Here is a 15263-nt window from a genome sequence, read left to right as displayed (position 1 = left end):
ATCTGTCCTATGCTACAGTCTAACTTAGATTATATATATTTCATTAGGTGAGAACAGTGCTTTACATGGAGAGAAAATGAAAATGGACTCAAATGCAGCGTTGCTTTGTGAGATCTCTGTTGAACCCTAACCAACCGTCACAGTTAAGAGTCAACCTGGGTCTCACACACCCACCCAAGTATCAAAGAAGGGCCATCCTTGTCATCTGAGTGTGACATTTGGACATACGTGTATATATATATACCTGATGTCTGTACTGTGTGCCATGGGTAGGATATTTCTATAAAGGGAACACAACAATGTCATTGTAAAGGACACTAGAGTAAAAAATAAACATCAGTGCATTTCACAGCATATTGAAGTCATAGCTACAGTAAGTATACCAAGCACTTTTGGTCATCAACACAGTTTTCTCTAGGTTATATGGAATTTGTATACCAGAAAGTATCATACAAAAGGTATTTGTCTTTCTGTTATGAAGATAGTAACCATCAATCTTTGCAAAATAATGTAATTTTTTTGTTAGATTATGCAATTAATCTAAATAGTGCGAGTGGTTTAGCACCAAGTAAAAATACAATATTTACATTAGGAGAAAAGTGCAAAAAGAAAAGTTTGTTTCCACAGTTATGGTGCACAAGTCTAATATTTCACTATATCTTTACATAATAGCTATTTTATGTGAAAAGGTAAACATGTTGAATATAAACACTTATTCAACTCAAACTATAGTTTTAAAATGACACTGGCACAATATCAATGCTACACCATTCCTATCATGTGTCAGTGACAGCATAAGTAACGAAGAAAAGGCAAACCTATAGAACACTAAAAGGATTTGTGCTTAAGTGTGAGCGAAACACATGCCTGTTTGGTCCATCAAATACATCTGGATATCGCGACAAACCGACTCAAATCACTGACTGAGGGTGGCTGTAAACATACTATAGTCAGAGACCGTAACGAATGCTCTCGCGTTTATATCGACGTCACTAATATCCAGTGTAGTGTGTCTTTAAGAAATCATTCCTTAAAAGCAGGGGTGGATGATGTCCCCTTGTAGAAGATATTCCGGGTCGTATCTGGGCTGGTTCCCCTCTCTGGGATCAGAATGATGTTATTCCCTTTCCTCCGGAGAGTTGAGTCCCGACTGGACGCCACTGAAGGAGCCGAGTCCGAAGCAGCGTATCCGCCCCCGCCCCCGCCCCCAACCCCACTCCCCTCTACAGGGGTGACCCTTATGGTGGTGATGGGCTGGGTCTGGAGGCGCGGGTCCCCTGGGTGTTGACTCTGGGTGGCGACTGGGGTGCTGTTAGCGCCGTGGGGGTTGTGGGGGTTTTGGACCGTCACTCTCTTCCTTTCCATGGTGCCGTCCCTGGCCGACTCGGAACTCTCCGAGTCTCTGTTGAGGTCATTGAGTTCGAAGGACTGACGGACACTACACCCTCCTCCTCCTCCTCCTCCACCTCCACCACCCCCTCCATCCTGGGACCTCCACCTCCACGAGCCGCTCCCGTCCACGGACGGAGCCTGGACCAGGGGTAGGTGGTTCTCGGGGTGGGCTTCCACCCTCACGATTGCCCCGGTGCTTCCAGAGATGCTCCCCACCGTGCTGCCCAGCGTGCTGCCCGGAGCGCTGGGAGGGTCCTGGTCGGTCAGGGAGCGATACCGACCCGGGCCGGACCCAGCCTGGCAAGTCCCTTCACAGCCGATGCTGCTCTCGTCCAGGCTCTTGGAGTGGAGGAGCCCCTGCTGTTTGGACATGGCGATGACCTGCATGATCCGAGGCTGGCCCGGCCCTCCTCCGTTCGCCCTCGAGGGGGCGCCGCTCTTCTCAGCCGCCTTCATCCAGTTGTCGCGGGCGGAGCCGTTGGCCGCGACGTCCTCCCCCGTGGTGCTGGCGGACCTGGGGGAGGAGCTGTTGAAGTTCTCGTGGGTCTCCTCGGGGATGTGAACCAGCTGGGAGGAGCCGGGTCTGGACTGCATGGACATCCGAGCTCCCCCCGTCAGCCCGCTGCAGTTGCTGGGCAGGGTGTTGCTGGAGCCTGCCGCCAGGTAGGGGTGCGGGTACAGGTGGTCTCCTCCGTTCATGCCCAGGCCCAGGCCCATGGCCGAGGGGTCGGGGCAGGAGCGGAGCTCCATGCTGCCGTGGTGGTAGAGGTGAGGGGGCGGGAGCTGGCCCCCCATCTCCGAGGAGGAGCAGGAGTCGGAGGTGTGGGGGCTCTGCAGGGACGACTTGCGCCCCTCGTTCTTGCTCTTCCACTGGGACAGCAGCTGCTTGGAGCGGCTGGAGTCCATGGTGGCGTGGACGGTGGCGCCGCGCCGGGCCGCCTCCTCCAGCGTCGCCGGCGTGTGCGCCCGCGGCAGGGTGTGGCTGAAGGTCACCAGGCTGTCGTGACACGGGGGGCCGCGGGGAGAGACGGCCTCCGCGTCGGCGCTCGACCTCTTCAGGCTGCCCGCCGGGTCGTTGGGGCAGTGGCGGAGGTTGCGGTGCAGGACGCCCTCCGAGTGGGAGGCGGACAAGCCTCGGTCGCCGCCGCAGCCCTTGGCCTGCAGGTGGCGCCCGGCCTCCTGGCTGATGTGGGGGAGGGTGCAGGTGGGACGCTGGGGAGGCGGGGGAGGCGGGCAGCAGATCTCCTCGTTGGGCTGGAAGTTCCCCACGGCATACAGTCCCTGGAGGGGTGAGAGGGGGTTCAAATTAAACGCACCCCCTACGTTCCATACTCAATAGGATCACGGTCAAACAATAGGATCAAACAAGGGTGAGGCTGATTCGGCCAGAAGGGCAGCAACATCAGTCACATGAGAAGTGCCCGGGTTTCAGATTCCTACCAGGTAGACGGCGATGCCTCCACCGAGCAGGAAGCCCAGGTAGACGTCGATGGCGTGGTTCTTGTACTGGATGATCCTGGTCAGGCCGCAGATGATGCCACACATGATGAAGGAGAAGACCAGCAAGGGCTTCAGCAGCTTGGAGGAGTCTGTCAGCGTGCTGTTGAAGTACATCTGAAGCGCACACAGAGAGAGAGAGAGGGGGGGGGGGGTTAGCACGCCCGGCACGGCTCCATCTGCACACGCTGGGCCGGGGTGGAGAGAAGTTGTAGGTCAGGTTATCGTTTGAACGCGAGGTGTTTGTCACTGGTCACCCTGTGGTGCATTTATATAGGGTTGGGGTGATACTGTCTCTCTCTTTCTCTTTCTCTGCCTCTTTCTCTCTGTTTCTCTCGCTCCCTCTACAGTACTTCTCCTCTCTCTCTCTCTCTCTCTCTCTCTCTCTCTCTCTCTCTCTCTCTCTCTCTCTCTCTCTCTCTCTCTCTCTCTCTCGCTCGCTTTATTTCTTTCTTTCTTATTCTCTCTCTCTCTCTATATATATATATATATATATATATATATATCTCCCTCCCTCTGTGTCCTCTCTTTTGTGAAGAGGTCACAGTGTAGCAGAGTGTTGTTTATATTTCACAACACATGAGTCAGCACTCTCCCCCATGGCGGTACTATATTATCGTAGATTTATGGCTTCTAGCCCTCACTGTGGACACAGCAGTACTCGGGATTCTGGGTAACGTGCCTCGTGCCACCAATCTCCCAGCTTCAGGGGTTTGTTCTTTAGTATCTATCAGCATGGACTCAATCACCCAGCAGCCCACGCAGGAAGTGGCTGCTGCTGGACTAACCTGGGAGGTTAATCTCGCTTCAGGAAATGAGGATGATGAACCTGGCTAGGAAAACAAGCAACAATGGGAGACAGGACTGATTTTGTAGGCGGGCTGCTCTATTTATACCCCAGGCGATTGAATCCGCAACACACCCAGGTACAATGGTTGATTGAATATTCCACATAAAGGCTTGCTTGAGTCGTCCGCCAAGTGCACCAGCCAATCCGGAGAGGTTTTGAGACGGCGAGCGGGGAGGACTGTGGTGTGGGTGCGACGGATAACTCACCGAGACGTAGACGGCAGCGAAGGATGCCAGGGTGGCGTGCTGTGAGGGGAAGGTTTTCCTGGAAGAAATAACAACGTTGTCGCCTCAGCTCTCATTTGGCGCGCGAGTCGTTGGAAACATAAACATCACCCTCACACCAACCGAATGAGATGCTATCTCCAAGCAACATCCGAGGACACACAGACTCACAGAGACACACACACACACAGTGGAACAGACCAGAACACAAACACACTCACACATACTGACACACACACACACACACACACACACACATACGTACATGTAGTAAAGTCAACTAGACAGCCAGGCACACATATGGAGACAGGTAAGCACACACACATAACACATCATTATGAAAGTGCTCTAGATTCATATTGAATGCAGTGCTTGCATCATAGATGACTGCATGCTGTGAAGAGCTTATCTGAAGCATTACCAAAAGCTACATAACACCGTTGATAATGTAATTGAACTGGAGCCCCAATTTTTCACTGAGCTACACTTTAATAGCGTACTTCTCCCAAGATCTGACCCTGTTATTGTTTTGTCTCTCCCACTGATAGTGTACACAGCATCATTTGGTCGAAAGATCAAAATACATCTCACAGAACCCTCGTTAATCATTAACTTTCACCACAACCACACAAGAGATCTCTGAGAATATGTCATTAGAACAATAAGGCCGTGTCTGTATGATTGACTTAGCTAAATGAACACCACACAGTCTTACATCTTCACTGACGCATTATCTATGTGCAACCCTCCAACGTGAAAGACAATTCCACTGTTCCACGCTGGCATGTCTCTATCGGGGCCTGTGGTTAATTAGCGTAGCCACATAGAAGAGCACAGCGTGTTTACGCCTCTAGCTGCAGCTTGCGCCGAGGGTTGAAAAGGTTCAGGAGGAATTTAATGGTCTGTCTCGCCGTTCTCCGTCTGTACCGAGGATGGATGCGACACTTGACGGTGTGCATCCGTCGGCAGAATGACAAAGCGGGTCGGAGTGGTTTCGCACACAGGTGAGATGCATGAATCAGCGGGACAACTTGGCATTTTGTCTTCCACGGCAAGGGAAAGAAGGATGAATCGATTTATTCTGGATGATTCTAAAGTGACAAAGCATGCATTAAGATGGACAATATCCTACGATAGATGATCCGGTCTAAACTACGGTAGTAGGCTCGAGCTATTCTTCAGCAAGACAGGCTGATGTCTGGTGTTCACTTCACACAAATACTAGGCTTGAAACGGGAGACTTTAACGTTTGAACACAGATAGTATCTTTTCCAAAAGGCCAATTCATTTCTTCTCCCAAGAATTCCACGGGCTTTGTAAATATTGATGGAAGCTCATTTGGGCCGTTGGTTTCCTAAACTAAGATTATCGAGGGTGAGGAGCTATTTACTGATGTGCTTCAGCATATTTCTCTTTGAAAGAGACCTCATTATGAACAGCAAAAGGGCTCCTCTTCTTCCCCGTACCCTCTGTTAGATACTAAAATAGACTTGTCAAGTCCTGCGTGTTTCAGTATGAAAATAGAACTGAGAAACTAGAACTGACATTGAGCTAAATTCCTCATAAACAAACCACCCTAAAAACCTGGTTAATTTGCCATTCCGCTGCTGCTCTGGAAACCTGCTAAAAAAGGCCCAGTAATTGGAAGAATTTCACTCACATGCAGCACCAAGACCTGAATTGGCTGCAGATAAAAGACAGCAAGGATACAGACCCTATTTTGCTGAAGCTAAATTCGTCAAACTTGGTAAAACTCACTGTTCAAAATAGACCCCTTGAGTATTCTCCTCTCACAATGTTCCCAGTAACCTTAACCACCTCAAGTTCTTCTTTAAGAACACGAAAAAAGTGACAAACGGGAGATCACAGGTCAAAGTTGAAAGGTCACAGTGTCCCACCTTCCCTGGTTGATGATGGTGAGGTCGGCTCCGGAGCAGATGTCGTCCAGGATGTAGGAGTTCTGGTCGCAGGTGAGGTTCAGGGTGGTGTAGTTGGGCTTACACACGGTCAGGAAGTAGGGCGCATGGTAGCCTGTGGCCAGCTGGATGATGTCAGTGATGAGAGCTGTGGCACACAGGCCGAACACGTGCACCCCTAGATGTCACAAACAAACACGCGTAGACACACACCCCACAGACACACACCACGCACGCACGCACGCACAACACGTGCACAGCGCACAAACGCGCACGCAGGCACACGTAAATACGTGTGTATCCCCACCAGCAACACAAACATACAGCACCATCTTGTCTTCGGTGCTAGTCCCACCTCATTTCGTACGTGTTTAATCATGTATAACCGACACTATCACACCTCTGAGGTGCTTGTTGGCTGGCTGATGGAGAGAGAAGGACTGAAAAACCTACCGACAAACCGGACTACTCGTCGTATGAAGGAGTTGAAGTTACATCCGGCGGCGTTGATATCGGCCTCGGCCCCGACCCCGTTCTTCCTCCGGGAGAGACAGCAGAACAGAATCCCCTCTCCGATCATTATCTGACGAAGAGAGACAAGCGCGCGGCCGTGTCAGAGATACCACAGACACAGAAAGGGCCAAAGAGATCAGATTCCACCCCTCCTTTCCCCCTCTCCTGCTTCAGACTGATCTCTCCAGCTCTGCTCCCCTATCTCTCTTTGTGGGGGGAGGAGGGGGGGGGGGTGGATCTCACTACCTCAGCTGGGAGGTTAGGGGGAGGACAAGATACTGTTGCAGCTCTGTGTGCTCACATAACGAATACCCCAGCTTGCTAGATAGATCCCTAGCTTTACCACCGGGATGAACACAGCAGGCTAGCTCAGAACTGCAGCAGGCTAGCAACCTCTCCTAAAGCTAGACTCGTATCACTTTTCAGCAACAAGATCATAACGGTGATGGGAACAGCTGCTGGAATTTGGAGATATGGCCGCCGTTATGTAAACACAGTTGATGGATGTGTTCCAGGGCTCAAATTGCACCATGGAAAACAATGGGCTGTGAGAAATGTTGTGACAGCAGACTTTTTCCACCGTGTCAGGCACTCCCACAGGATCCTGGCAAGCTCTGCGGTGTCCACACACACACACACATATACACACACACCCTCCCTTGTCTGACCACACCTACACACTCTCCTGCTGTGTCTGTCAGTCAATACGAATCTCAGTTAGAGGAGCTAAGACAACTTGATCCATCACGCTCCATCCCTGTCATGGTGGACATGCAATCCTGCACTACAGACACAACGTGAAAACAATGAAAACATCGATTTTCCCTGACTTCCTAGAGTTTTATAATGGTGTTATGTGCTGGTCTAAAGTCATCTGTGAAGTCATCTGTTGCAACAATTGTAAACAAAAATACTATGCAAATAGCTCTTTTGATTTGAATATGACACTCATCATTTTGTCATCTTCCTAGGTCTGTCAAGACAACATTTTAATTCTTGGGTTAAGCACACCACACCCTATCCAACCTACTGCACTGCATGTTGTGCTAGAGGAGTTTTCTTTTCCAGTGGGACAGCCTGTTTGATGTCAGCGGGGATCGGCTCCCTGGCCTGGATGGCAAGGTATTATGGATAGTCGCTAAGACCTTATTGAAGCCTGCCTTCACACTGTGATGCTAGCCTGTTCCAAGATATCACACTGCTATCGCCATGGCAGCACCCGCTCACCATCTGACTGGCTTATTGATCCAATAACACAGACATGAAATGTGTCTCCTATTTGTTCCTGGTTTCACCTCCTCTTCCCTCTTCTCAAAGTACACTTGATGAGGTCAGACTCTGGGGCCTTTAGAGGAAGACGCTTGGACAAAGAACACCAGGAATGAAGGAATCGAGGACCGACTTCCGAGTCTTTGAGTTGGGAAAACTGGCTGAGTTGTTGGAGACCTGGCTACCTGCACACACAGATACACACACAGACAGACACACACCCAGACACACACACACAGACACACGCACACAAAAACGGAATCCATTATAGACCAGAAAGGGGCATAGTAAAAGAGGGATTTGAACGAGCAATACCTGGAATGCTGATCAATTATCATTTATATCTTCAGATTTCACCTAGCTGTCTGCATGGGGATCGCAAAGGGAATATCCAATGATTATCGCGTTTATATGCAATCCCATCGCGAAAGCTTTATGTTCATTTGCTTTCTTTTTCTCATTTATCCAATTAAGCTTCATTATCAGCTGGTTTATAAATCCCGTTAAGTCTGACAGCTAGAAGAAGTTGATAGATAGGTATTGGTTGGATCTGGGAAGGAATCTAGAGTGAGACCAATATTAAATCCCAGCTTCAGAAAGCTTGACTAGAATAGATGATTTATTCAGAGAGAAGATCGCTGAAGTTTTGATGTATGTGACTGTTTGACAGTTGGACAGTTCTAGATTTAAAATCATCACAAGGTGCCACCTCAGATGCACCTTTCTCAGAAACATTTAAAGGGCCCAGTTTTTAGTTTAATTTGATATATATGTAATTTTGGTTTAGTTCAGAGAGCATAACACACAAGCACATCTCAGTCATCCTGACACTTTTACAACAGAGGAACTCTGCCTCCAGTACTGAAGGACTATCGGAGTGTGAAGCAATCAACACATTTCTGCATGAGCAGGTTGCCAACACACACGCACGCACTCACACAAACACATCCTTCCTCCTTCTCCCTCTCATCCTCATCCTCTTCCACCCCCACAACCACAGTTCTACCACACCAACCCGACTACAGTAGATTTCCCATCACGCCGTTCACCTGAACACCGACGACTTCATGCCACAAACAGATGCTCGTTCACCCTAGAGCTGCAGCTGACGTTCTTGCCTTGCAGTGCATCATCGCTTGTCCACCTCCCCCACGTCGATCCGAGCGCACGGGGATTGGTGTCAACACGGGCACTCTCATCTGTCATGTCTATGAGGACCGCACTAAATCTTCCTTTAAGAGGAAGGGGACATGGGGAAATGCTGAGTGCATTTCTGACTGGAACCGTGAGAGGGTACGGTACCCTATACAAGACGGCCATCAACTTTAGGACTCGTGTTCCCAAGATGCCTGGGGGTGGGCGGTGGCCTTACGGTGGCTGACAGTTGCAGTGCCGGAGCGTACGCGCCATGGAGAACGGTTCTGACAAGACAAGCCTGGAAACCCCCAGATCCCCTCGCTGTTGGTTGCTAGGAGATCTCAGAGCCAGCCTTCTTCAAAAAAAAGAATGACTTCCACTGAAAAACATTTGAATACTATACATCCCTTACTGGATGAATGTGAGTATGATGTTGGTGGCGAGTAGAGTGACAGGATAACAAGGAATATAGGTGGAACCTCCTAACCACAGATTGTTTTCCACTGTGCAATCCTTCCTATTCCCAGTGACAATTTGAGCATTTGCGGATAAATATATAGCCGACCCAGTGTGCTTGAGGTTGTGGGATAATGTGTTTCCAACATTTTAGTTATGCCGAGGACTGCAGTCTAAACCTAACAGAAGTGGTACAATGATAGGCTTCGGCTTGTGTGGGCTTGTCTTTCACCGGAAGCAGTTTCATGATCCATCCACTCCTATAAACATTTTTTTACATTGATGGAAGAAAGCGACCAGGCGCTCAGAGAAGGCCCTGCTGGTCATGATGAGATAGAACGGCCTGCACTTTGTCGGCCCACTAGCACTTGACCCCAACCCCGAGGATGAGCATGTGACCGTGAACTGGATATCGACAACGAACCAGCCCTAAAGGACGCCCCTGGGTGAGTCACCTCCTAACCCTCTGTCCTTGTGACCGCTTCTTAACCGCATGACTCCCTCACCGAGGTCATGGTGTGTGTGTGTGTGTGTTTAGGGTGCAATGTCCAGTGTCTGACCGTGATGGCGGGTCCGGAGAAGGCCAGAGAGAGCAGCATGAGGAGAGGGATGACCTCGTGGGTAGGGTCGATGTAGGGCAGGCTCAGACTCCGGTCGTTGCAGATGTACCCTGAGCGCACGGGCTTGAAAATGTCCGTCAGCTCCACAAAGTAGAGGCTCACCACCGACGACACCAGGATGGGGAGCTCGACGACGTCGACAAACCAACAAATAAACAACACGGAAAACAGAAAGACAAGAGGAAACAGTGAGTGCCTGGGTTATTGTACCAGATAGAGCTGCTTTTGTTGTGGAAGCGTGTGTCCCTAGGGAAGAAAGGTTCATCTGCTCAATCTGAATGTCTCTACAATAACACTCGGGGTGTCAAGAGCTTGAGGCGCTGGATACCCACAAAGATCCGCCTCTTAAGAACGAGAGCAACACTCGATTCTCGGTTAATTTGTTACAAATGAAAACAGACAGAAATACTCTCACGGCATAATCGGCTGTAATATCAAACGGAACCAAGAAATGAAACACAGTAAAACCAATGGCTCTGTTTCAACATGTAAACTCTCTGCAGGTCTACTGAGGAGATATAAGCCGTGTCACAACACATGCATTATAAATAGAGCTTTACGAGAACTTTGGGAAAGTGATTTCCCTGGCTCTGACAGGGGAGGCTTTACAGAGCCCTGTCACAGAGTTTTCCTGCTCAGCTCAGCCATTCTCTATAAGATCTCTCCTGTGGGTTGGGCCCAAACAGGATATTCCATCACACTGGGCAGACACTTCAGATAACACCATCACCAATGATGAAGAGGCACAACCAATGATTAGGACAAAGTTGGATTCAAATCAGGACCCAAATTCTATTTTATTTCTTAACTTGAACAATAAAACCTATTTTAAAATGTTACAGAGTTGGTCTGGTTTACAATGTGTGTATAGCTCTGCCATAAAGTGTCCTTTTGGTCTCATGGTAAATTGGCTTGACATGAAATGTATCAAATGAAAGTATCTATAAAATGTAAGAATAATCAAGGTTATGTTTGTACTGTACCTGAAAGTGAAAGAAATCTATATAGGTCTGAACTTTGATAGAACTGAATGTGTCAGCAAAATAAATTGTGGAAGTAAACGTAGGGTGGCGCGGTATCGAATGTGGGCTGCAATGCACCTTGGGGTCTGTGCTCAGCCCCGGGCAAACATCCATGCTGCTTTTCCAGATTCATAACTACGTTTATAAAACATGTACAGAATACGGTTGATATTAAATCCACTTGAGAAATCCACATTGTACGGTCCCAATAGTTTTGAATGTTGCCCCAAACTGATGCTGTACAAATTCAAAACTTGGAAGGGCACTTCACTTTATATCAACTGTATTTTTCTGTATCACCAACCATCTATGGAGGAGTAGATCAATTCTTTCCACTATTTTTCCATTATTTCTTTTGAGTTTGTCCTTGTATTCCTTCAGGGTTTAAGTTGGTTACATGTAGGTGCCAGTCTGTGGCCATACAGTATGTGAAGCCCTCTATAACAGTGCTTGTAACAGGGGCTACACAAATACAATGTTATTAGCTGTGAATTGATGTAATTTGTGATGCCAGCGGTTTCTAAATACGTTCCTGCTGTGATGGGGATGGGATATTGAAACCCCAGTTATGTGTGAATAGAAGGTCTCTCCATATCTCCATCCATCTATTTATCTATTTATCCCTCACCTAACACACCCCTGCAGTGTAGCACATACTGTAGATCAAAAAGCACTTAGCCAGCAATAATTCTCGTCCAGTGATGTTTAATATTCATGACGTATATCTTGCAGCTTGTTAGCCCATTACATTGATAGAAAGGGAAATGTTTCATAATCACTGAATTCAGTCAAAACCCACTTATGACTATGATGAGAATGTTTATTTGTGTGCATAATGGCGTTTTAAAATGGTTCAACAGATTACACTCCCTTAACCCTTCCATCCCCTACCCTGCCTCCCCCCGATCTCTTCTTCTTGCATACTACTTTTGTTCCCTCCGCTCCTCTCCTTTCATCTTCCTCGTCTCCGCTCGTGTCCTCTCCTTTCCCTCTGTTCCCTCTCCCTCTCCTCCCCTCTCCTCTCCTCCCTCTCGATTCGGCTCAGTGCTCAACCACTTCTTTCCTATCTTCTCCACTCAGATACTCCTCTCTCTCCTCTCCTCTCAGCAAGTCCTCTCCCTTCCCCTCCTCCCCTCCCGGTCCATACCTCCCCTCTCCTCCCTGCTGTGCCTAGCTCTCAGCTCAGGGGGGGGGGGGAGAGAAACACACACGCCGCCCAGTCTTATAGGGAGATGAGAGGCAGCACTTCTGTACTGTGCGTGAACATACCTCTTTCGAAAGGTCCAAAGTCTTATCAAAATACTAAAGGATCGAGAGAGAAAAAAACACAAAAGGATGATCTGGTTTAAACGACAGGAAGGATTCGAATCAACTTTCACCAGCTATGAAAGTGTACACAGCGAGGGATATTTGCAACGTTGCCCCGGTCATTAAAAACACAAGGGGAGTGATGAGCTTTCTGATCCGTTTCCTCAGATCCCCAGGTGTGCCGTGTAATCGAAATCCCCGAGTCATCCTTCGGCCCTCATCACACAGAGCCAAGGGGAAGGAGGGCCTCCAATCTCCCTGGGGAAGGACCCATACCCGGTGTGATTATAGAAAATGAGAGAGAAGCGGAGTGACAGTGACGTTTGAATAATGGATGTATACAAATGGAAACTAGGGCTAAGGCTTGGTGGGCCGGCGGCTATTTTTAGAGTTCCAGCGGCAGTATGGATGGAGGGGATGCTCTGTACCAACACACTGGAGCTGGAAGTACCCCGTTGCTGTTTGACGTTTACTGGGTGTCTCGCACTCCCGGAGACCTGTTAACACTCTCATTAAACCCCAATGATACACGTGGAAACTCACAGGCCCCCTACTGAGACAGACAAAAAGAGAAATAAGCGAATAAGCGAGAGAGAGAGAGAGAGAGAGAGGGGGGGGGGGAGGGGGAGGTAAGGAGAGAAAGAGATAGGGATGGAGAGAGACTGAGACAATACACAGAAGCTGAGTTTGTCTTTTTTTTTGGGGGGGGGGGGGGGGGGTGATTGATTCACACAAAGGGTGAATGAATGAATGAAAAAATAAACACATGAATGAAGGGATCTGGGACTCAGCTAATGGGATTTCTCCTAGCCTCCCTCAGTTTGCTGTAACAGCGTCTACTGTACAGACAGTATTCTGAACCCAGACTTCTTTAGAGTGTATACTTGATTCCAGCGTGGCAGTTCCACTTGTCCCAGTCTCCACTGAAGCTGTGCCCCATTGCCCTACATATGCTTCAGCTCCCTGCCCATCAAGGGAATTGTAGGACAGGTCTTCCCTCAGTCTGAAAGCATTGTAACGTTTTTTTAATTTTTTATTACCTAGACATACTTTTACAACTCTGCACTTCTGTTATTTACACAAGTTGTGGTTTTCGATGAGTGTCTGCTAAATGAATAAACTTTCATGCCAATATAAATGTACTGTTACGCCCACCTAGCGTTACTCATTTAAGGTTAGGTTAGGGGTTTTAGTGAAGCTAGTGGACAAGTGTTAGAACAATAAGATCTAAGAATTTAATCAGTAAAGAGTAGATTTCTCTGTGTTGCTTTTGATTTAATCTACCAAGTGTAAAGTTCTTGGCGATGTTATCTCACATTACTAACTGTAAGCTTCATGCTTCGATTAGTTCCACACTAGGAAAATTAGACCTCAGGCAAGTCGTTTGTTGTTGCAGTATTGGCGAGCAATTTAGCAGAAATATGGTGATTTAATGATCCTGTGGTTGAGTCATAAAACCATAATGAAAACGTTTTGGCTCTTGAAGAGTAAGTCCGAAAATGATCACGAGTTGTGTTTGGAAGGACTGTAGAGGACTTTCAGTACTTCAGTAGACTTGACTGAGGTAGGAATTACACGTGCGTCGCTCACATGGACATTTGAGCAAACTTGACAAGCAAGACCCGTTTGGCTCAGGGAGCCAATGACAGTCTTTGAGCCTGAAGCAGTCTCCAGACAGCACTCTGCTCATCACGCTAGCGTGGTTATCCAACTACCTCTGGTACACAGCCATGGAGGACAGACTGAGGCGACCCACTCTGATCTCTCAACCCCATCTAATGTGATGGTTACATGGGGCAGATGATGTTTGGCAGAGACCGGCTGAGCAGAGCAGAGCAGAGCTTGACACTGAACGCGCCGTATCCTCCAACAACTCATAAACATAGCATTCATGAATGAATGCCATAAACGCAAACCAGTCCGTTGAAATGCAATTATTGGTTTATAAACTCAATGTTATGCTATAGGAGAGAACGATTGTTTTACTCACAACACTAACATAGAGACAACAACAATGAATGACAACTAACACATCTGAGAATTTCAGACATCTGATCTTTTGTCAGGGGATTCGTTTGGATTACAGCATGTTGCATAATCGATTAAATATACATAGTAGTTCAGGTCAAATATAACATGCAAACTATCAGGGAAACCTCAAGTGATTTCAGCGGCACTTCATTGAGATCATAACTTACCTCCACGAAATAGAAGCAAGGCAACAAGCTAACACTGTCTTTGGTCATAATTCCTTTTGGTCTTTCTCTCGAGGACATGGTTATGGCTGCACGGTCGTCTCTCGTCTCTCGAAAATGAAACAGCCTTAACCTGTTGGGGGGATGCTATAATGTCGGCCGCTGTCACGTCTAGTGTGCCAAGATCATATGCGCGCGGCTGCCGCTTGCTCCATTCTGGATTGTCGCCGGGGTTTAATTCAAATGCACCGACCGGACAAGACAATATTCTGCCAGCGACACAAAATTTTCAAAATCTCATTCGGTGTTATCGTGAGAAGAAAATCGCCGTCCCTTCATCTTTTCATATGACTTCACAGACAGTTGCATTGCTGGGACCAGAGCGTGTAGAATCTCGGCTACATTTCATTTGTAGAGGGGCTCCACGGTGCGTGCAAAAAAAGGCGCAGGCGCACTATAGGACGCTTAAACTCAGAAGGCATTTGACAATGAAGCAGAAAATACATTTAATCGCTAAAATCTGTCAAAAACCAAGTAGCCTACATTGCACAAATTAATCCTTTTGATTCACAGATTGGGCAAACACTACTGCTGAAGTTAGAGTAGATATATTAGAGCTTCATATAGCTTCAGACACATTTATTTATCTGACAAAATCAACACCAGAAAGAGTAATGCGTGGTCGTTTAACGAGTAATAATGTTTTAGAACCAAAGACAGCTCATGACAAGAAGGTGTCTGGAGTTAAGTGATATACCTCGCTGTCCGTGGTGCTGAACTTGACAGCAGGCCTATATTCTAATTATTTAGCAGATCACTTTTTCTGCCTTCCGCCAATCCCCACACAATCTTTCATTGTGTTCA

General features: G+C 47.8%; 1 protein-coding gene across 2 annotated transcripts; it reads right to left on the bottom strand.

The window, feature by feature from the left end:
- Positions 1-1023: 1023 nt before the first annotated feature.
- On the bottom strand, positions 1024-14480 carry LOC136957806 (phospholipid phosphatase-related protein type 4-like). 2 transcript variants are annotated; one of them, XM_067251999.1, is made up of 8 exons: positions 14403-14480; positions 9815-10000; positions 6333-6462; positions 5862-6057; positions 3946-4003; positions 2833-3006; positions 1303-2673; positions 1024-1254 (listed from the first exon to the last, which is right to left on the bottom strand). In XM_067251999.1, the coding sequence occupies exons 1-8, from the start codon at positions 14478-14480 to the stop codon at positions 1024-1026; spliced, it is 2424 nt and encodes an 807-aa protein (XP_067108100.1). The 2 variants fall into 2 exon arrangements, with proteins under 2 accessions (XP_067108100.1, XP_067108101.1); XM_067252000.1 differs by lacking the exon at positions 2833-3006.
- Between the last annotated feature and the right edge of the window lie 783 nt (positions 14481-15263).

Source organism: Osmerus mordax, chromosome 15, assembly GCF_038355195.1.
Source record: "Osmerus mordax isolate fOsmMor3 chromosome 15, fOsmMor3.pri, whole genome shotgun sequence".
Lineage (NCBI taxonomy): Eukaryota > Metazoa > Chordata > Actinopteri > Osmeriformes > Osmeridae > Osmerus > Osmerus mordax.
Note: the sequence above shows the minus strand (reverse complement) of the source record. Positions and strands in the feature narration are given on the sequence as shown.